Source organism: Myxocyprinus asiaticus, chromosome 28 (assembly GCF_019703515.2).
Source record: "Myxocyprinus asiaticus isolate MX2 ecotype Aquarium Trade chromosome 28, UBuf_Myxa_2, whole genome shotgun sequence".
NCBI lineage: Eukaryota > Metazoa > Chordata > Actinopteri > Cypriniformes > Catostomidae > Myxocyprinus > Myxocyprinus asiaticus.
Genome location: NC_059371.1, coordinates 10,978,171 through 10,999,882, shown reverse-complemented (window position 1 = coordinate 10,999,882; position 21,712 = coordinate 10,978,171). Strand labels below are relative to the sequence as shown.

Here is a 21,712-nt window from a genome sequence, read left to right as displayed (position 1 = left end):
TTAGATATTTTCATCAGGAAAGCATCACATTCTAAATAACATCTGCTAAACATCTTAAAAAGATCAGATTTACAAACAATCTAAAGCATAAACGTCTCAAAGACAGTAGAAGTATCACGTCATACAACACTGAACATGGAAATATGAAATTTCTCGTTCAATTCAGGAAAAAGCTGACTTCGTTACAGACAACGTTCAAACAACTTTGGCTGACATTGTTTAAAGGTTAGGACCAAATGTTGTTATAACATTGATGGAACACTCTTCTCTGAAAGTAGACGTTCATCACCCAGATGTACTTGATGTGTTTGTTTACATCTGGAAGACGTATTTTTTTAGGTTGTTTACGTTTATGATTTAGAATGTATGTAAATCTGCCCAGATAGCGCACACGTACGTCAGATGTCTATTTGGTGTGTGTTTACATCTGGAAGATGTATTTTTCAGGTTGTTTGCTCATCTGCAATACATCTATAAGACGTTTCCTCTCAGATGTCAGTAAGACATTCAGCAGATGTCTTTGATACGTTTATGATTTAGAGTGTTTGTAAATCTGATCTTTTTAAGATGTTTAGCAGATGTTAATTAGAATGTGATGCTTTCCTGATGAAACACTCTTGGAGACTATGGAGATTATACAAACTTTTTCAAACTGACCTTTCGCCTTCACATCTCAGTTTGTAAAGCAATACAGGGTCCATCTCTTCAAAACATGTCAAACACATTATGATAAATCTAATGTTGCATGTCAACCAATCAAGCAATTGTGCTTTGAGGTTTATTTTTTCAGTAAACAGAAACAGTAACTTTGCATCGACAGTGAAAAACTTGCCACTCAACTGTTAATCATATTCATAAAGACAAGGGAACATGCTGATGGCTTGTTTTACTTGATATTTGTTCACAAAATGATATTTGATCACAAGCACCATCCATATAAAAATGGGGATGTCATGTTGCATTATATCTGCCAGTCCAATAATGAAGTATGAGTGTATGAGAATTTCATTGAGGGACTGACTACCAGAGGAAGCCCCGTTTATTTAATATTGATCTGAAGGCTTATTATATTCAAATACATTGTGCAATAAATGATGATAACACAATACAAATACTGATGGGGCATGTACAGTGGATTAAGACACAGAAATGCAAATGAAACCAAGTGACATTTGAAAACAAATGATGCTAGAGCTTTTCTCAGAACTAACATGACTTTTAGCAATTACTTTAAACCAACAGTTGTCAAGGTGATTATTAGTGGATGTAAGCAGAGTAACCACAGGTGTAGTTTATCACATCAACTATGGATGTAATCCACTAACATATGACAACCAGAAAGAGTCCAATTACGTTTTGTCTTCATTTTGAACAGTAAATCTATTGTTTTATAATTTTACAAACTTCTTTTATTGAAATATTTAGCTTAAGAAGTGTGCTTGTGCTGTCATCTTTAAAATAAATTCCACTTGCTTTGATATTTTGTCATCTAGTGCAATGGCATTTATAATTTTTTATCAGGCTTAAGTGTCCACATAGTTTTTGGGGCTATTTCTGTACTTAAAAAAGTCCTAGCTAAGACTAAAATTTGAATATGACAGTGACAAAATCTTTAGAAGCATACTATGATAAGTCTCAAAACAGCTCTAATTATTTATCTTTTGTATCGCAACACACAATGCTTTCGTCTTTTGCTTCTATTTTTGAATACAACCACAGGAGGTTTGCTTGCTTTGTCTTTATTGTTTTTTTTTTTTTTTTTGGCCGCACCCGCTTTCCGGCCCACCCTTGCTCCTCTCGGTTCATTCCACTGTTTTACTGCACTGTGTACATGCGCAAATCCTGTGTAAAGGTAAACAGCATTCAATGGTGCTCCTCTCTCACACATAAGCAGAGCTGTAACTCAGTTAACCTTAATATCTGAGCTCCATAGAGTCACTTTGAATAACTCATAGGGTCGTGGCCTATGAGGTCACAATGCATACTAAACATCGACCACACACACATGGAAATCCACCCGATAAAATAATAGACCTTTATGTTTAGATAGTTTTATGGCCGTAAGTAACAGCTTCTAAATGAGGAAGCTGGAACAATACAGGAGCCAGTGTGTCAGATGGACGCATTTTGTCCAGAGTTGGGAAGAGAAGAGGCAATTCTCCTACCCTCTTTCCAACCCAGAAAAGGCTGATTGAAGAAGATTATAATGTGTTTTAATGGGTATGGAGAGACACTGAGGAATGAGGCAGGAGGCGAGGAACGAGGAGTCTGGTGGAGAAGAGGAATCAGCCGGGCTGCTCCTCTTCACAAACACAATCATTTACGAAGACCTGAAAAACACAAAAGCATGTAAGGTTTTGAGATTACAAGAAGTTGAGTATGGACAAGGGTTGTGTGTTATTCAAAATCGAATTAAGAATGCCTTTTAAATCCCTATTCATTCAATAAATTTAAACTGAGGTATTGAAAAATGAAACCTCACTTATTATTTACTCACACTCATGTTGTTCCAAGCCTGAATTACTTTCTTTCTTCAACAGAACACAAATGGAGATGTTAGGCATAATGTTAGTTAGTTAATTTTTAACACCATTCCAGATTCTATAGCTATTTTCATGGTGAAATCCAGGTTAAATTATAAAACAGGTTAAAAAACTAAAACCTAAGATGTTTAAGATGTTTAATAAAAACTCTAAAACTAATTATGGACTAACTTTATAAAAAATAAATAAATAAATAAATAAATAATAAAAAAAATAATTTCAATAATTTCACGTGTTGGAAGCAGGAACAAAGGGAAAACGTAACGATTGGAGCGACTTTGACAAGGGCCAAATTGTGATGGCTAGATGACTTGGTCAGAGCATCTCCAAAACAGCAGGTCTTGTGGGGTGTTCCAGTATGCAGTGGTTATTACCTACCAAAAGTGGTCCAGGGAAGGACAACCAGTGAACCGGCGACACGGTCATGGGCTTCCAAGGCTCATTGATGAGCGTGGGGAACAAAGGCTAGCCCGTCTGGTCTCATCCCACAGAAGAGCTACTGTAGCACAAATTGCTGAAAAACTTAATGCAAGCATCGCAGCTTGCTGCTAACGTCTTGGTGTCAGATAACACAGGACACCTTCAGAGGTCTTACGGAGTCCATGCCTCGATGGGTCAGAGCTGTTTTGGTGGCACGAGGGGGACACGATATTAGGCAGGTGGTTTTAATGTTGTGGCTGATCGGTGTACTGTATATTTCATTGTACAACAGTTAGTTCCGGTCCTTCAAACTGATTGGACGAGAGACATTCCAAGAGTGCTGATATATAGCCCAACAGCACTGGGAAGCTTCACTGTCTGTATCATTCCTCCTCTCTGTGTTTACAGCTTTCACAATAGTGGCGGGAAGTTTTGATTCATTGTTCATTTTGATTTCATTTACCGATTCGTTCATTCAGGGGCGGATTTAGGCATGGGCGACATGGGCAGTTGCCCAGGGAAGCATCTTGTGGGGGGGCGGCACGAGGCACCCCCCGTCAACAACTTTGGGGGCGGGATGAAGCGGGTTTCGCCCAGGGCGCCATACAAGCTAGAACTGCTACTGTGTTCAGTCACATTTTCTTGGAGACTGCAAATTTACTCCAGTAAATGACGACAAATGAGAGTCTTGATGTTGATGTTATGAGTGAGTTAATCAATAATAGACTCAAGTGATTCATTAAAAAAAAAAAACACAAGAGTTGTTTACCACCGAAACAATGGAAATGAATGACACTTTATTTTAAGGGTCCACAACAATGCACTAGTTAAGCATAAATAAGACAGTAATTAATAATGAATTAAATGTTTAGTAAGGCTATCTAAGCCATAAGTTAAAACTTATTAAATGTCTTAAGACCCCACAATAATGCACTAGTTAAGCATGAATAAGGCAGTAATTAATAGTTAACTGAATGCTTAGTAACACAATCTAAGCCATCATTTACAACTTATTAAATATCCTATTTATGTATAATGACTTGTAGTTAATGCTCTATTTCAGAGACCCAACAAATATCAAGTTTACTAACCAGTATTAAGCCAGTAATTCATGCTAATTAGTACCGGCTTTACAAATCTGTTACCTATTAATTTATAATATTTTGTAATGAACACCATTTGACCCCCTGTTCTAAAGTGAAAAATGTACCTACTCAAATTATTGCTTTGTTTTGCATTTATTAGGTGGTATTCAAGTATTTTACTAAGTTGTTATTAATGAATGGCTAAAATGTTAAAATGAAGACAATGTGTCTTCCAGTCTAAAGTCAAACATTTACTTACACAAGTTATTGATTTGATTGACACTACTAGGTGATTACAATATTTTCAGAAAACTATTGTAATTGAAACATGTACAAACATTTTACTATTTTATAGATATTTTAGATCCCTTAACCTTACCCCTAAACATAACCACATTTCAACAATGAAGTAAACATAAGCAGATTAATGTAGTGACAATATTTGTTACAATATACAAATTTATATATATATTTTAGAGCCGCTTATCCCACCCCTACACCCAAATCTAAATGTAACAATTTCTTAACCATATAAATCTCATAACAGTCAGATAAATGTAATAACACAAAAGTAGAATGATGACGGCATATATTAGATTTGTGTGAGGTAAAGAGAGAGAGTTAAGTTATTAATAGCTGGAAATCTTCTCCTGATGCACTCCGTGAAGGTGCTATCATATTTCATTCAATCAAAACATCACGGAACACGGCATGTCGCAATGGGTCACGAGACACATGAGAGCCAATGAACATTCAACATCGCTTCTTGAAGTGCCATTTTTTGAATCTGAACCCAATGTGGTGTCATGACAAATTGAGTCCGTCTGGTAAATTGAATCCTCACATGACATCACAGTGATTCCATTGGCTCAAAGAGCTATTAATGGGTACTCTATTCAGTGCCTGATTAAAAATCTTACAAATTCACTTTATGGTATATGCCATTTTAACTATGTAAATATGACATTTAATATCTTTTAAATCATATGTTACACATAATAACATATAGCTGAAGTTATAGATTGTGAAATTAAAGATGTGTCGTTGTTTGTGTTTTTCAGTTAGCCAAGACTTCAATGACATGCAATCATGGTAACATGATAGGTTTTTGCTCAGGCATTACAAATGGTTACCCACATGGGGACTCTATTTACCGGGAGGACTAAATTGATTATGACAGTGGGATGACAGCTGTTATGTTACGGGCTGATGAAGACAGAGATCATTGAATAAAACACTTGGGTCTATTCCTCGAACAGCGCTACAACGTGGCACAACTAAATTGGATTACTTTTATGACTGTTTAATGGCGCTTTTTTGATTTATTTATTTATTGTATAATCTGAAAACTCTGTTTGAGTCCCAAGGCAAACAAAATAAAAATTACATGCTTGATGAATGATTAAATGATTGCAGTTTATTGTTGGTTAATGTGATATAATCCTTTGAATGTGTCAATCAAATCAATAACTTGTGTAAGTAAAAGTTTGACTTTGGAACTGGAAGACACATTGTCTTCATTTTAATATTTTAGCCATTCATTAATAACAACTTAGTAAAATACTTGAATACCACCTAATAAATGCAAAACAAAGCAATAATTTGAGTAGGTACATTTTTCACTTTACAACAGGGGATCAAATTGTCTTTATTACGAAATATTTTCGATTAATAAATAACAGCTTTGTAAAACTAGTACTAATTAGCATGAATAACTGGCTTAATACTGGTTAGTAAACATGATATTTGATGGGTCTCAGAAATAGAGCATTAACTACAAATCTTTACACAGAAATAGGATATTTAATAAGTTGTCATTTATGGCTTCGATCGTCTTACTAAGCATTCAGTTAATTATTAATTACTGCCTTATTCATGCTTAACTAGTGCATTATTGTGGGGTCTTACGACATTTAATAAATTGTAAACTATGGCTTAGATAGCCTTACTAAACACTCAATTCACTATTAATTACTGCCTTTTTTATGACTAACTAGTGCATTATTGTGGACCCTTAAATTAAAGTGTTACCAAAAATTTGTTCAAAAACACCGATTCGATTACGAACAAAACATCACTAGTTCAAAACATATACATGGCTTTTTTGGAGCTATTTTTTTGCTGTTAGAGACAAAATGCATGAACTCACTGGCCAATTTTTGCCTGAAACGCAAGTTATTTAATATTATTCACTTGTCTATTCAACTGTTGTATAAAAGGAATATCACACTCGCAATCATGCTGTTGGTGTGTATATCAGCACGTGCCGCATGCGTACATCCGAATCACAGCTGTGCCGATTTACAGCACGACAGCACTCTTGATCATGTGATATTGCTTAATTATATTTAATAAATTAGCTTTCATTTTATGGACCAAGGTGGAAGAACCCTTCTAATTTACCATACAGTCTTCAAAACAGAACCCAACAACAAGCTTACAAGATGCAAACCTTAAACACAACACCAACAAAGTTATCTATTCTTGTGTTGTACCAATTATATATGATATAATTGCAATTCAGAAAATTCCTTTCCCTTTCATTCCAATTCAAATTCCAATTCAACATCTTAAAGTGTGTTTCCAATTTAATTCTAAATTCCAACTCTTGAATTGAAAAAGACAAATTCTTTATTGTGCCCAAACCTGGTCTGTAAACTTATACTGTATGTGAACACACAGATGCACACCTGCTGGGTTATTTATTAAAATCCCTCTGACTGTGAATAGCTTGTTTACCAAGAGACAGGACAAGCATTTGTCTCATTTGCAACTAGTCTGATTAAACTGTCATGAAAAATGTCCCTGGGGCAGATTCTATGTATTTAGCACTTCCATGTGCAAAAACGTAAATTAAAAAGACTTATTGAAATGAGGCCACTTTTATGATTATTATGTGAAACAGAGACCTCCAGGTTATTTTTAATGTATTTAATCAGTAGAAGTTAAATCTAACATGACACCACACCAACATAAACTCTTTTCTTAAAGAGACATAGCTTAAGCAAATAGCCAACAAGTATTATTTGCCAAAAACTACTTTAAAAAGTGATAATTTTCTAAAGTCTAAAAGCTCCCCCACTGCTAAAGTTAGCTTGTCACAGTCTTAAGTAATCTCTCATTGGACGAGATCTGAATGATTAATGAATGGACTAATTAGGAACTTACACTAATGAAAGAAAACCTAACTTTAATTAATGCTTCAAATAAGGGGCAAGCAGGGACATGTGTAAAAGGATCTAAACTAAACACACAAACACACACACACATGCACACACACACACACACACGCACGCACGCACGCACGCACGCACGCACACACACAGGTACTTACTGATGCACAGGCTTTAATAGTAGATGGGATGGTTTCTCATTGACATGGTAGAGTGGGAATGGGTCAAATCCACCAATAAAATCAACTGAAAACCAAACAAAAGATGAAATTAAAGAATGAAAGAAATGAAAGGGGAAAATGAGCCGTGAGGAGAAAAAATTAAATGGAACAAAAAATGATGATCACTAGATGCAAAAACCATGAGCTGACATTACGCATGGCATGAATATGAATCAATGTGAACATTAACACTGGAATATCGACTATGCCACTTTATATTACAAAAATCAGACATAATTATTAACAATGAACATTGTCTACATGAGATAAACGGAATTTGAAATGATCACACTGTAACAACCACACACAAATCTGTGTAATTCAAAGTACTTGAACAAGTTTCTGTGTTCTGTATTGCTTGCTTGTTATGTATCTCATTTGGATAAAAGCATCTGCTAAATGACTAAATGTAAATGTATTACATCACAGCTACATCAGTCTTTAAATGTACGCACCTAAAAAATTAAGTAATCAAACAATTTAAAGATGAAGTGTGTAAGCTGCAAAAAATATAATTGCAAAAACATGATTTTTTTCAATCAGGTTTTCCGAGCACTTTCCCTTTGCCATTGGTTGAACAAACAGATAGTCTCACCCCAATCTCACACTACTGGTTTAGCCAATGTTGCTTTTGATAGTGTCACAGAGACAGTGTTTTTTCACGTTCTGGAAATTGACCTATGAATGGTTTTCTTCTAGTTGTCTCAGCATTTAAAGCTGGGACAAATGAAAACATCAGATTTTTTTTTCACCTTCAATGCAATTGATTTAGCTAAATGCTAATGCTTCCATGCAAACAAATAGTATGCGAGAAGAGAGTCTGAGGTATAAATTTTCTGATATGGTAGTATGTACCAGTACTGGCTTACTCACTCAAATGTGCCTTCCAGTACAAACTTTAGTGTACAGTAAAATAATTTAATTGGAACATGGTGCCAGTGAACATGCGCATCACCTGTGACTCATTAACACTGTGCTACTACTAAAAGCTCATGCAAACATTTCAGTCAATCTATAGGAGACAATTTCAAGAGCAATTGTCTCCATGTTTACACACATTTTACATACAGCAGGTTTGAAATGAGAGCAGCTGTTTGTCCATCCTAAACGACAGGCTTTAAGCTCATAATGTGTCATTAGTGTTCATTGCGTCTGCAGAGGTTCAGAGACCATGAGCTGCGCTGTAATGTGTGGAATGCAGGAAGTTATTTCTACTAATATGGTTAAATGGCCAGCTTCACACATTCTTAGGCCAGTCACTTACCAATTTTTAAGCAGACTTTCAGTTGGAAGTAAGGCAGCAAAATTATGAGAAAAAAACATAGCTGTAATTGTGATGAATTTTGATTAATAGAATTTCTTTATGTAGGCTACACATCCAAAATGGCTTAGAAAGGTGTTCCTGAATTATTTCTTTGCTTTATTATACATAATTAAATTAAGACAGTTCCGAAACGGTCAACTTCATATTTACCCTCTTAACAGCATTATAAATTAAACTATTTTTCAAATATTGAATAAACTGTACTCAAATTGAGCAAAAGACTCTTCTGAGATTGATTACAATGCTCAACTGCTGATGCTGAAAAAAAAATCATGTAAATAGAATATTTTGATGTATCTGGAGTAGACATTACTGGAATGATTTATAGTGAATAAGATCAAGATTTATAGTCAAGATTTATTAAAAAGGACTAAAAGGAATATTCCGGGTTCAATACAAATTCAGCTCAATCAACAGCATATGTGGCATAATGTTGATTACTACAAAAAGTAATTTAGACTCGTCCCTCTTTTTCTTTAAAAAAACGCAAACATGGAGGCTCAATACAACTTCCGGGTTCGATACAACTTCAGCTCAATCAACAGCACTTGTGTCATAATATGGATTACCACAAAAATTAATTTTGACTTGCCCTCCCCTAAAAATCTGTGTTACAATAAGGCACTTACAATGGAAGTGAATGGGGCCAATTTTTTTTACTTTGAAATACTCACTGTTTCAAAAGTATAGCCACAAGACAAACAGAGTGTGTGTAAACATGATTTTAGTGTGATAAAATCACTTACTAAACTTTTCTGTATAAAGTTAAAGCCAATTTTACAACAAACCCAAAAACAACTGTAAAAACAGCTCAAATAATACACGTTTTAACAGAAGAATTGACATAAGTGCTTTTATAAAGTTATAAGCGTCACATTTCTGACTTTAAACCCTCCAAAAATTGGCCCCATTCACTTCCATTGTAAGTGCCTCACTGTAACACAGATTTTTAGGGGAGGGCAAGTCAAAATTAATTTTTGTGGTAATCCATATTATGACACAAGTGCTGTTGATTGAGCTGAAGTTGTATTGAACCCGGAAGTTGTATTGAGCCTCCATGTTTGCGTTTTTTTAAAGAAAAAGAGGGACGAGTCTAAATTACTTTTTGTGGTAATCAACATTATGCCACATATGCTGTTGATTGAGCTGAATTTGTATTGAATCTGGAATATTCCATTACATTTTTATCTGTTTCTCACCCAAAGCGATCTTATGGCTTCAGAAGACATGGACTATACCACTCGACCCCATTGACTATCATTGTATGGACAAAAACACATCATTCAAAATATCTTAATTTGTGTTCAGCAGAAGAAAGAGAGTCATAATTGTTTGTATCCCTTTATAGTTAACTATCCTTTTAACAGCTCCAGCAACTCAACTCCCAGCTAAGTTAATAGCCCTGCCAACTCAAAGACAACAGTCTGTGTGATGGATCCTGTGGCCTTGGCAGCGACCAATGAGCTGCTCCTTACATTGAAGAACTGACCAGCTATCTCCCTGCATATATTGCAAATGCCGATTATTATCCATGTTGATTCTGTACCGAGGGTTTTTTGCAGTTCTACACTTAAATGACTGACAAAGCAAGAAAGTGGAAACAGAACAGTCATAGTGTATTGAATGTAAAAAACCTCTGAGAGAAGAGGGTGAGATTTCAGCAAAAACAGTCAGTCACCCAACCAAATTCCAGTTGTTTTGAGTCAACTAGTGTGACGCCACATTTAGGTGAACTTGTGAGAACTTGCTTTAGTAACACACACACACACACACACACTTCAAACAGCCACTTGTCTCTGAGATTTCACTTCTCCACAGCCACTTTCAGAAGAACTTTCTCTACCTTGAGGAGTGTGCATACTGTAAATGTGTAGGCAAGTGTGTGTGTGTGTGTGTGTGTGTGAAAGGAAGGAGTTTGCACAGTAGTTTGCTGTTTGTGTTAGCTTGGTCTTGCATCACAGGTAGAGATCAGAAAAATGGCTCACGCAATAAGATGACTCAAGCGCACCCACATAAATACTCTTGAGGGTACCACTCAGGCAAACGTTCAGCACTACACTATGTTGACCCACTTTCATTAAAAGAAGCTTTTTTTTTGAGTGTGCAAAGGAATCTGCTCAGCACTGATAACCAAGCAGACATTCATGGTCCCCCACACACACTCTTTCATCTCTGTCCTTCTGACACACACACAGCTCTGATGTGTCTCTGATGTGAGGCCAGGATTGCATTTTCTTTTGTCATTGTCAGGGGCGTGACTAGGCCCTGGCTATCGGGCTATAGCACCGAATGTTTTTTCTATAGCCCCGGATCTAATTTTTCGGGTTTTTTTGTTCCCTATCTGTCACTCACTCGACGTTGTGTTGATATAGTGACACTAGGGGTCACTCTTGAGAGCCCCAAACACCTCTGATCTTTTTATAAAAGGCCAATGAGAATTGGCGAGTGGAATTTGCATGCCACTCTCCCGGACATACGGGTATAAAAGGAGCTGGTATGCAACCACTCATTCAGATTTTCTCTTCGGAGCCGAGCGGTTCTATTCATTGAGCTGAATTCATCCTCCGAGTTCATTCACCTCTCTCTCTGCTGGATCTTACGCCGCATTTCAGCGGCTTCTTCCCCTCTGCATCTGTGGTTTGCAGAGAACGCCCCTGGGCACTTCGGCAGCACATTTAAAAGAGTATATTCTAAAAGAGTATATTTTCTTTCTGAAAGAGCGGCACACACAGAACGTCTTTTTAAAGATGACTTTCCGTTTGTGAGTTATTCCTGGTTGCGTTCGTTATCTCTCCGCTTCCGACGGCCAAGATTGCTGTCTCACGTGTCTGGGCGCTGCCCATGCGGAGACATCGTTCGTGGATGGATCATGTCCTCATTGCGAAAACATGACCATGGCAACGTTGCGGTCGCGGCTTGCATTCATAAGAAAGCAAGCCACCCCAGCGGCTCCCCGCCTCGGTCCTTCTATCTACGGGTATGAGGCTGTGCCGATTAGGGGACCTCAATGGGACCACCGCCGCTGGGTATCCCCCCATGGACCTCCCATTCCCCAGCACGCTCGCTTGCCCCGGTCGCGCGGTGAGACGAGATCCCCAGCGTGGCTCGCGCTTTCCAACCCGTCGTGATGGCTGGTTCGGACCGTTCGACTTGGCTACGCGATTCAGTTCGCCAGGCGCCCACCCAGGTTCAGCGGCGTCTGCTTCACCTCGGTGAAGGGCGAGAATGCTGCTACCTTGCGTGCGGAGATCGCTACCCTTCTGCGCAAGGGCGCGATAGAGCCTGTCCCTCCAGCCGAGATGAAGAAAGGGTTCTATAGCCCTTACCAAAAGAAAGGTGGTGGGTTGCGACCAATCCTGGACCTGCGAGTACTGAACCAGGCTTTGCACAGACTCCCGTTCAAGATGCTGACGCAAAAGCGCATTCTAGCAAGCGTCCAGCATCAAGATTGGTTCGTGGTGGTAGACCTGAAGGATGCATATTTCCACGTCTTGGTCTTACCTCGACACAGACCCTTCCTGCTGTTTGCCTTCGAAGGCCAGGTGTACCAGTACAAGGTCCTCCCCTTCGGCCTGTCCCTGTCCCCTCGTGTCTTCACGAAGGTCTCAGAGGCAGCACTTGCCCCGCTAAGGGAAGTGGGCATCCGCATCCTCAAATATCTCAACGACTGGCTGATCCTAGCTCACTCTCGAGAGTTACTGTGCGCACACAGGTACCGTGTGCTTTGGCACCTCAGCCGACTGGAGGTTCGGGTCAACTGGGAAAAGAGCAAGCTCTGCCCGGTTCAGAGCATTTCTTTTCTCAGTTTGGAGTTGGACTCAGTCTCGATGACAGCGCGCCTCACGAACAAGTGCACACAGTCGGTGCTGAACTGTCTGAAGGCGTTCAGATGGAGAACAGCGGTTCCACTGAAACACTTTCAGGGGCATATGGCATCCTCAGCGGCGGCCACACCGCTCGGATTGATGCATATGAGACCGCTTCAGCACTGGCTTCGGACTCGAGTCCCGAAATGGGCATGGCGCTGCGGGACACATCGTGTGACCGTCACGCCGGTCTGTCGCCGCCTCTTCAGCCCTTGGACCGACCTGGCATTTCTATGGGCAGGGGTTCCCCTAGAGCAGGTCTCCAGGCGCGTCGTGCTTACAATAGACACCTCCAAGACGGGCTGGGGCACCGTATGCAATGGGCACACAGCCGCCGGGTCCTGGACTGGCCCGCGGCTGCATTGGCACATCAACTGCCTAGAGTTGTTGGCAGTACTGCTCGCCCTGCGGAGGTTTTGGCTGTTGATCCAGGGCAAGCACGTGTTGGTCCGGACGGACAACACAATGATGGTAGCATACATCAACCGCCAAGGCAGTCTACGCTCCCATTGCATGTCACAACTCGCCCGCCGTCTCCTCCTCTGGAGTCAGCAGCGCCTCAAGTCACTATGAGCCACTCACATCCCGGGCGACCTCAACACCGCAGCGGACATGCTGTCACATCAGGTTACCCTCAGGGGAGAGTGGAGACTCCACCCTCAGGTGGTCCAGCTGATTTGGAGTCGATTCGGTCGAGCACAGGTAGACCTGTTTGCTTCCAGGGAATCCTCCCACTGCCCGCTTTGGTACGCCCTGACCGAGGCACCTCTTGGTATAGATGCATTGGCACACAGCTGGCCCCCTTGACTACGCTGCTCTTTTCCACACAAAAACAGTTCATATTGAGCACTACTGTCAAGGTCCAAAGAATTAAAAAAAAAATAAATATCATAAAAGTAGTAAACAACAGCTTTGTGTTGTATGGCCCCAGAAAGCTTGGAATATAGTGCACGAGGCATATGGACTACTGCTTTGATGTCTTTATACTGAACCTTTAATAGTGCTTTATAGTATTTGTCCTTTTTGAAGCTTGACAGCTCCTGCTCACTATAAACTGTTATTCTATGGAATAGAGCTGCTAAAAATATCTATTTTTGTGTTCCAAGAAAAAGGAACAGCCTATGGGTTTTGAACAACATAATGGTGAGTATATGAGTTTTTTTTTTTAGGTGAACTACTCCTTTAACTGGTGACTCATTTTTTTGAGCACAGACCTGACAAGGACATACTCAAAATAAAATGGTCTCTTTTACAAAGTAGACTCTTAGGAGATGATGTACAAAATTCAGAATTAATTGAAGACATAAAGAAATTATTTAGAAAATCTTAAATTGATGGTTAATTATTACCTAATAATATTTGCATTAAAAATATATGACACTATCCTTTCCAAAAACCTAAAAACTCAATGGAAGCCAGAAGTCACAGGTCTAATGTTGTAGTTCTAATCTGATGGGTGATAATGTTCTACTTTGTGTTTTATAGATCATTTTCTTAGACAATGTCAAGTGAATTTTCTAAAAAGCTACTTCAAAAGACTGTCAGATTACCACATTCAATAAATTCGTCTACAGTATACACACATTCAGTCTTTGTCTTAAGCCTGATATTCTGAAAACTACTCTGTTAATGTTTTCACATTCACAGTTATGAATGACATGCGAATCATGTACTATACATGACATATTTTCAATTCAAAGAAGCAAATTTGGCCAAATGGTGAATATAGTTTGCACCCTTGGAAATTACTGTCAGTTGGTAGGCTACATTTCAATCATAAAACAGTGGGCAAATATTGCATGTTTAGTTATAAACTTACATCTTACATGACACTAACACTATTAACCAACTGCTTGCTGATGTGCGGCGCTGGAATAATCCACGAGATTCCCGCTTAGCTTCTTAAACTTGAGTCCCGCCTTCATTGATTTGAAATGACATTGATGAGAGGTGTTAGACTACTGAGCATGCTAAACATGACACTTTTTTTAAACCATTATGTTATTCCTGCAACAACTTAATGACAATAAGACAGTGGAGCATAATGGACTGTAGCAGAACAGCAACAAGGATATCAATTATTTGGGGGGGGACACTCTGGCCATATCTGATTATTGGGAGAGACTTGTCCCCCTCAGTGTATATTGTGGTTACGGCCCTGCATACAGATATAAAACCATTAAATGCTGAAGTTTAATTTGTTGAAATTTAAAATCTCAAAACTATTATTTTCTCTGGCTGCCATTTAGTCTCTATCTGCTGGGTTTTGTTTTCGAAACTGGTTCAGATGAAAGCCTTTTCAAGTGATGGGAAGAGATATGGCAGCTTGCCCGTATCTCTCGCACACCTGTTTCATCACTTGTGGGTGAAGTCTCCATTCTCCGTACAGTAAATCTGCTCCTGTGTTTATTATGCCCGGACCATGCATTGCGTATAATGAACAAACGAGCACTGCTCCACACTATCAGTTTCTGTGCTAGGATGTGCAGTCAAGTCAAGCATGTACCCCTACATTTATATATGCCACTTTTAGCTGCAGGAAGTGAGGAAAAAATCAGATATGTGTCAAAATATTGGCTCTGTCCATTAGGCCTTGCAGAGTAAATGCAGCCAGAGAGGAGAAACTAGGCTTAGATCAGTACCTAAGAGCTGGCAGTTGGGCTGGCCTGTCTGCTGTCATTAGGCGATTTCTTACCGCGATAAACGCTTTGAATCGAAACAATGATTTCCTAACAAGTCATTCACACCTGGAGCAAACATTCGCACCGACAAAACAAGGCTTTTTTATGCCAAATGTGTTGATTTTTTTTTTTTTTTTTCGCTGGGCAATGAAATGCCCTGAACAATAAAGTATGAGCTTTGGATCATGTGTAAGAAGTTGTTGCAGTTACCAAAACCAGCATAACAGGTGACGTTAATGCACAAAAAGCTTTATTGACAACCGACATTAAATACTGAAGGAACTCGAGGAAGCAATCCTGAACCAGCAGTGAGGACATGTATTTAATTTGCATCAGATGATATTGCTGCATCCCAGTGACTTGCATCCCCTTTAAAAATTATCTGATCTTATGTGGATTGTCTTTATAATTTATTCCACACTGCTGCATTTTTTGCCTTTACTTTTAAACTTACATGAGTTCTCTTTTATCTCTAATATAATATATATTGCGGCATCTTTGCCTTTGCATCACCTTTTTTTATTAAACAACTTTACGGCCCTTTAGTGTTTATCTTTGCCAATACTTTTGCTGTGACTCTCAGTGCAAGACTTGAATGTCTTTGTATTCAAAATGCCTCTGTATACCAAAAAACGTGGTAGTGCCTCCACAAAATCGTTATTGCTGTGCAGTTGTTAATAGATGTTAAAAGCTGTCGTTGGTAAAGTATCTAATAATGGGTCAGACTGAAGATAGGTTTTATTTGGCGTGATCTGTGTTTTGTTGCTTGCATTATATAGACTCTTGGAGCGTTTACATTTTGTCAGGTTTAATCAGTGGCCAACAAAGCCTTCTCTGCTAGCGTAACATGCCTAATAAATCAATATTTTTTTCATCATTTCATTCTCATTCACTTTTTTGCCTATGTATTTTCACCATTGAGAAAGAGTGGAGATAGAAAGAATGGATTTAAAAACCAGAGATGTAAACAGGAAAGGGGGGCTGATTTTCACTTCAAGCAAATTGGTAAGTGCTTTTTGCATTGTTATAACAACATCAGGAGTTTTCTAAGTGTAAACTAGGCTGGCTGGTGCAAAGGCCTTTACACTGCTTTTAATGAGCCAGCAGTAACAGTGGCACTGAGACCACAAACTAATTATGGATGCAAGTCATTTAAAACAGAGAGAGAGAGAGAGAGAGAGAGAGAGAGAGAGAGAGAGAGCGTATTATCCATGGATAAAATGAATCCTGATGCATTATTACTCAAATTACCTGTGGAGAAAGAGAGAGAGAGAGAGAGAGAGAGGACGATAAACTTCAGAGAGGACAAAGTGCAGTGGAGAAATTAAATCCTCCACTTCAAATGAGCATGTAAATGAACCACACACCGCTTTGCTTGATAGAAAATAGACCCTTTGGGCTGCTCACACACATACTCGCACACAATCATACCCTCATTTCCAACACCAATGTAGCATGAGGATAAAATGCTTTAGTAGGTAAATTCACACCCTTCTCACTAAAGGCTCCGTTAACTCGTGTTGAAAATTCTTCTTCGTTCTTTGCTCAGAGCTAGAAAGAAGGTCTAAACAGTCGAGTAACAGTATACTGTTTGCGAACATTTGGACACTCCTCACGACGTTGGGACTAGCAGTTCAATTTGAGATGCACACTGTCCAGTGTACAGACTACATGTACTGTAAATCCGATGTGTTATCAATGACAACATGCCTCATTCTATTACTAGAATCCACATGAGATCAGTAAAAGAAGCTGTTGTAACCACTCGATGATCATTTAAAATAATTTGCATGCAGCAGATAATGTGTAATTTGTCATGTTAACATTCTGCATTCATGGGGCTAATACTAATGCTAACACGCTATATGTGGCTATTATCTGCACTGTTTACCCTCTGGTATTCTATTATATAGACCTTCGTAGACTTCATCTAAAAAAATGACAGCAAGAAGGCGTTTAATATTTTTCTGTTTGTGCTGGCAAGTTGTTTTGAACCACCGCAACAAACTCAAAAACACCTTCTTTTGGACCAGATTTAGTTAGAAATGGCGTCACACCCGTTTATTCTTCTATTTCACTAGAAGTGTATTGGCGCTAGTGCCCGACCGATATATCGGTCAGCCGATATTTGCCTTTCACCGATATATCGGTATTGGCGTATATGTTTACCGATATGAAAACTTTTTTTCAGAAAATATAATGCAGAAAACAATGCTTCAGAATTGGTGTCATAGCATAGTTTGTGCAGCAGAGCGCACTCCGACTCCATTGTTTACAGAGCTGACTCTGAGCTGATGGTGGCTCTGCTGACAAGGCGGAGTTAAGCGGTGTCATCACGGTACGTTGCTAACTAGTTTGTGAAATACATACTGGAAAGTTAATAAAAAATTACCCCATCATTTTATATAACTAATATAACGTTAACCCTGTCCCTGACAACCATGTCACTCATGTTTATCTTTGCTATAGTTTGTCAGTGCAGTCAGTAATGTAGCAGATTGAAAGGTAAACATCAGAGCACCTTTTTACAGCTCAGCAGACAATGGTGCGGTGGTGGATTGTGTCTGATGAGTGTTGATTTCACACTGTGTTGTTACCTAGTTGGTGAAACACAATGCTGGAAAGTAAAATAAACAACATCCGTCTTTTACTCTCCGGCTAACTAGCTAACCATGTAGCTGCTTTCATTGCTTGTCAGCTGAGTGGACGCTAATGTGTAAACATGTATTCACCAAACTGTTTTGTTCAGGATTCACAGTTTGGTACCCCCTTCAACCGAACAATTCCAGTCGTTGCATTTACAAAATGTAATATTTAAAAGTCTGGTTTTCCACCGTTGAATGTTTCTCCTAAACTTGTATAGCAGAATACAGTGTAACACCGCTGCCACTTTTATCTCTTGTCTCGGCAGTATTAAAATAGTCAGCATTTGACTGATACTAAACAGTACTGATGTTTATTTAGCTATTTATTGTATTTTTATTTATTCTTTATTTTAATGGTCAGCATTTGACTGATACTAAACAGTACTGATGTTTATTTAGCTATTTATTGTATTTTTATTTATTCTTTATTTTAATGGTCAGCATTTGACTGATAATAAACAGTACTGATGTTTATTTAGCTATTTATTGTAATTCTATTTATTCTTTATTTCAATGGTCAGCATTTGACTGGTACTAAACAGTAATACTGATGTTTATTTAGCTTTTTATTTTATTTTTTTTATTCTTTATTTTAATGGTCAGCATTTGACTGATACTAAACAGTACTGATGTTTATTTAGCTATTTATTTTATTTTTATTTATTCTTTATTTTAATGGTCAGCATTTGACTGACACTAAACAGTACTCATATTTATTTAGCTATTTATTTTATTTTTATTTATTCTTTATTTTAATGGTCAGCATTTGACTGATACTAAACAGTACTGATGTTTATTTAGCTATTTATTTTATTTTTATTTATTCTTTATTTTAATGGTCAGCATTTGACTGACACTAAACAGTACTGATATTTATTTAGCTATTTATTTTATTTTTATTTATTCCTTATTTTAATGGTCAGCATTTGACTGATATTAAACAGTACTGATGTTTATTTAGCTATTTATTTTATTTTTATTTATTCTTTATTTTAATGGTCAGCATTCGACTGATACTATACAGTACTGATGTTTATTTAGCTATTTATTTTATTTTTATTTATTATTTATTTTAATGGTCAGCATTTGACTGATACTAAACAGTACTGATGTTTATTTAGCTATTTATTTTATTTTTATTTATTCTTTATTTTAATGGTCAGCATTTGACTGTTACTAAACAGTACTGATATTTATTTAGCTATTTATTTTATTTTTATTTATTCTTTATTTTAATGGTCAGCATTTGACTGATATTAAACAGTACTGATGTTTATTTAGCTATTTATTTTATTTTTATTTATTCTTTATTTTAATGGTCAGCATTTGACTGATACTAAACAGTACTGATGTTTATTTAGCTATTTATTTTATTTTTATTTATTATTTATTTTAATGGTCAGCATTTGACTGATACTAAACATACAGTACTGATGTTTATTTAGCTATTTATTGTATTTTTATTTATTCTTTATTTTCTCAGTGTTCATTTCTAGAATTTGTTGACAATGTATAATAATAATAATGTCAAATATTCTTTGATAAAAATATCTGATTAAGAAAGCAGCCTTCTGAGAACATTTGCAGTCATATCGGTGCAAAATCGGTGAAAAATCCACATAGAAAATATCTGTTTTCATTCCAGCTCAAAAATTAACTTTATTGGCCACCATATCGGTAATCGGTGAATTTTCCCTCTCTAAAATCTGTATCAGTATCGGTCTCAAAAATCCCATAGCGGTCGGGCTCTAATTGGCGCCTTAACACAAAAACACACATGAAATACATAGGAAAGCAAAACAACAAATGAGATCTCTTTAATCGTAATTGTTTCTCAAAAAAGCAATAAGAATAAATGGAGACTTTGCTAAAGTCTTATGCTTCTTAAATTTTTCAAGTTTCAGAAGAGATCTCACCAATGTCTCAAACTGTGCTCAGATTTACCAAGAAACCATCTGATAACCAATCAGCTGTCTAATTTGTGTTAATTTCTTTAATTCTCTAGGAAATTTTAGAAGAAACATCTGAGACAGAATTGATATTTAAACAGTGTTCTCTCTTGTGTTGATTTATTTCCTTATCAATAAATTCCAACCACTTCCTTTGCAACCATTGGATTTCACATGCTTGCGCTTTGAACGTACACTTCGAACATCACTTTGACGTTGGTAAATTTGTACAGTGCTTTATAGAGTTCACCTTTAACACATTCTACATCAATGTGCATAATGACCCCCTTTCAGACCCCCTGCTGTCAAACAGACACGCTCCCAACCGACGGATGACGCTCAAAGGTCATCAGAACACAAAAGCAAACAGGAAGTATCTGTAAAAAATAAAAGTCCGTTATTTCTGTGGTGTCCACTCCCTCATGTCAGAGTGGTTCAGCACTCTGAGGAATATTCAGTGCTGGTAAATAAAATAATGGTATTCCCCTTTTCTGGGCCAAGAGAGTGCAACAATGCAAACATTTTAATAGTCAGTTGAGGCCTGCTGTTTGACCTGTACAAATAGGGCTGGGTCTTTTTCTCACCCCCTTGGCTTCACTCTGGTCCGCTACAAATTTGAAAAGGTTTTTACAGATAGAGGGGGGGATTTCACCAAGAATGAATGAATTGTGCCCGGTAAAAACACCAATTATTTGCACGGGCTGACTGGGCTGGTTTAGCGACCAGTTCACTAAAGGAATTATGCAGATCAGGCAACGGCACAAACGCACCCACCACATTTTTAATCAACGCAACTTGCAAGGCGCAATTCCAATCTTGCAGGCTGATTTTGAGCGCTATATTGAGGCGGATGCAGCAGACCACCATGATCATGGGACACTCTGCAGGCACTGTGCAGCATCACTCCACTACTGTAATCCAGACACCAGAATCATCTCTTTAACATGCTGGAAGTGCGTTTGACTACACCACAGATCTGGATATATGTAAGGGTTGATGCATAGTCAACCGTTTGTTATCGCAAAATAAACCCGACAGGGTGATCAGGACCCTGACGCGAAGCGGAGGACTCTTAAATCAGCCTGAAGGGGTTTATTTTGCAATAACAACCAACTGACTGTCCATTATCCCGCTTATTACATGGCTCCTAACCAAATAAATAAATACATGGGCATAAAATATTGGTTTGTATTAAAATTATGTAATCATGTAAAACAAAGAAATATGTTGGTGTTTACTTTGTTATTAATGAACATGTGACTGCTCATTATGCATCTTATTACAAGACTACTTGCTAAATAAATAAATGCACATGAAACATTGATTTGAGTTTCAATTATTTTATTAGCTTACTTTTAGAGATCATACAGTGATCCAAGAAGGAGAAAGGATGGCTCTCAAAATCCGGATGAGTGGTCTAATTCGTGGATGTGCAGTTTTTACAGAGAAATATCAGGCCGCTAGATGGCGCCATTGATCAATCAGAATCGAGTATTCCAGAGAGCCGTGTAATAAGCCATGTTATAACGCTCTTCCCCATTATTTGATCATGATTTGTTGACTTACTACTGACACGATCAATAGAAAATGCAAACAAACATATATTTTAATAAAATTAATTGTATTTGCTCTGAATGTCCCCAACAGGGTTATTATAGTTTTGGATTTTTAATTTTGCTTTTATTTCTATTTTAAATTAAATTTGTAATTTCAATTTAGTTTAGTTTTCTAATTTTCTAGTTTCAGTTTAGTTTTTATTTAAGTTTTAGTATTTTATGGCTGCCAAAGTACTTCACTGGTATCAT

The 21,712-nt window shown here is 37.7% G+C and overlaps 1 protein-coding gene across 3 annotated transcripts in view; it reads right to left on the bottom strand.

Moving 5' to 3' along the window:
• Positions 1-1,738: 1,738 nt before the first annotated feature.
• The window catches only part of LOC127419246 (sodium/potassium-transporting ATPase subunit beta-1-interacting protein 3-like), an 84,454-nt gene continuing 64,480 nt past the window's right edge, over positions 1,739-21,712 (bottom strand). For 2 of the 3 annotated variants that reach the window (XM_051660507.1, XM_051660506.1), the window contains 2 exons: positions 7,383-7,467; positions 1,739-2,330 (listed from right to left, as the gene is read on the bottom strand). In XM_051660507.1, the coding sequence (XP_051516467.1) occupies positions 2,321-2,330; positions 7,383-7,467 (95 nt within the window). In that variant the 3' untranslated portion in view covers positions 1,739-2,320. The remainder of the gene's footprint in view (positions 2,331-7,382; positions 7,468-21,712) is intronic. The other variant, XM_051660508.1, reaches the window with a different exon arrangement.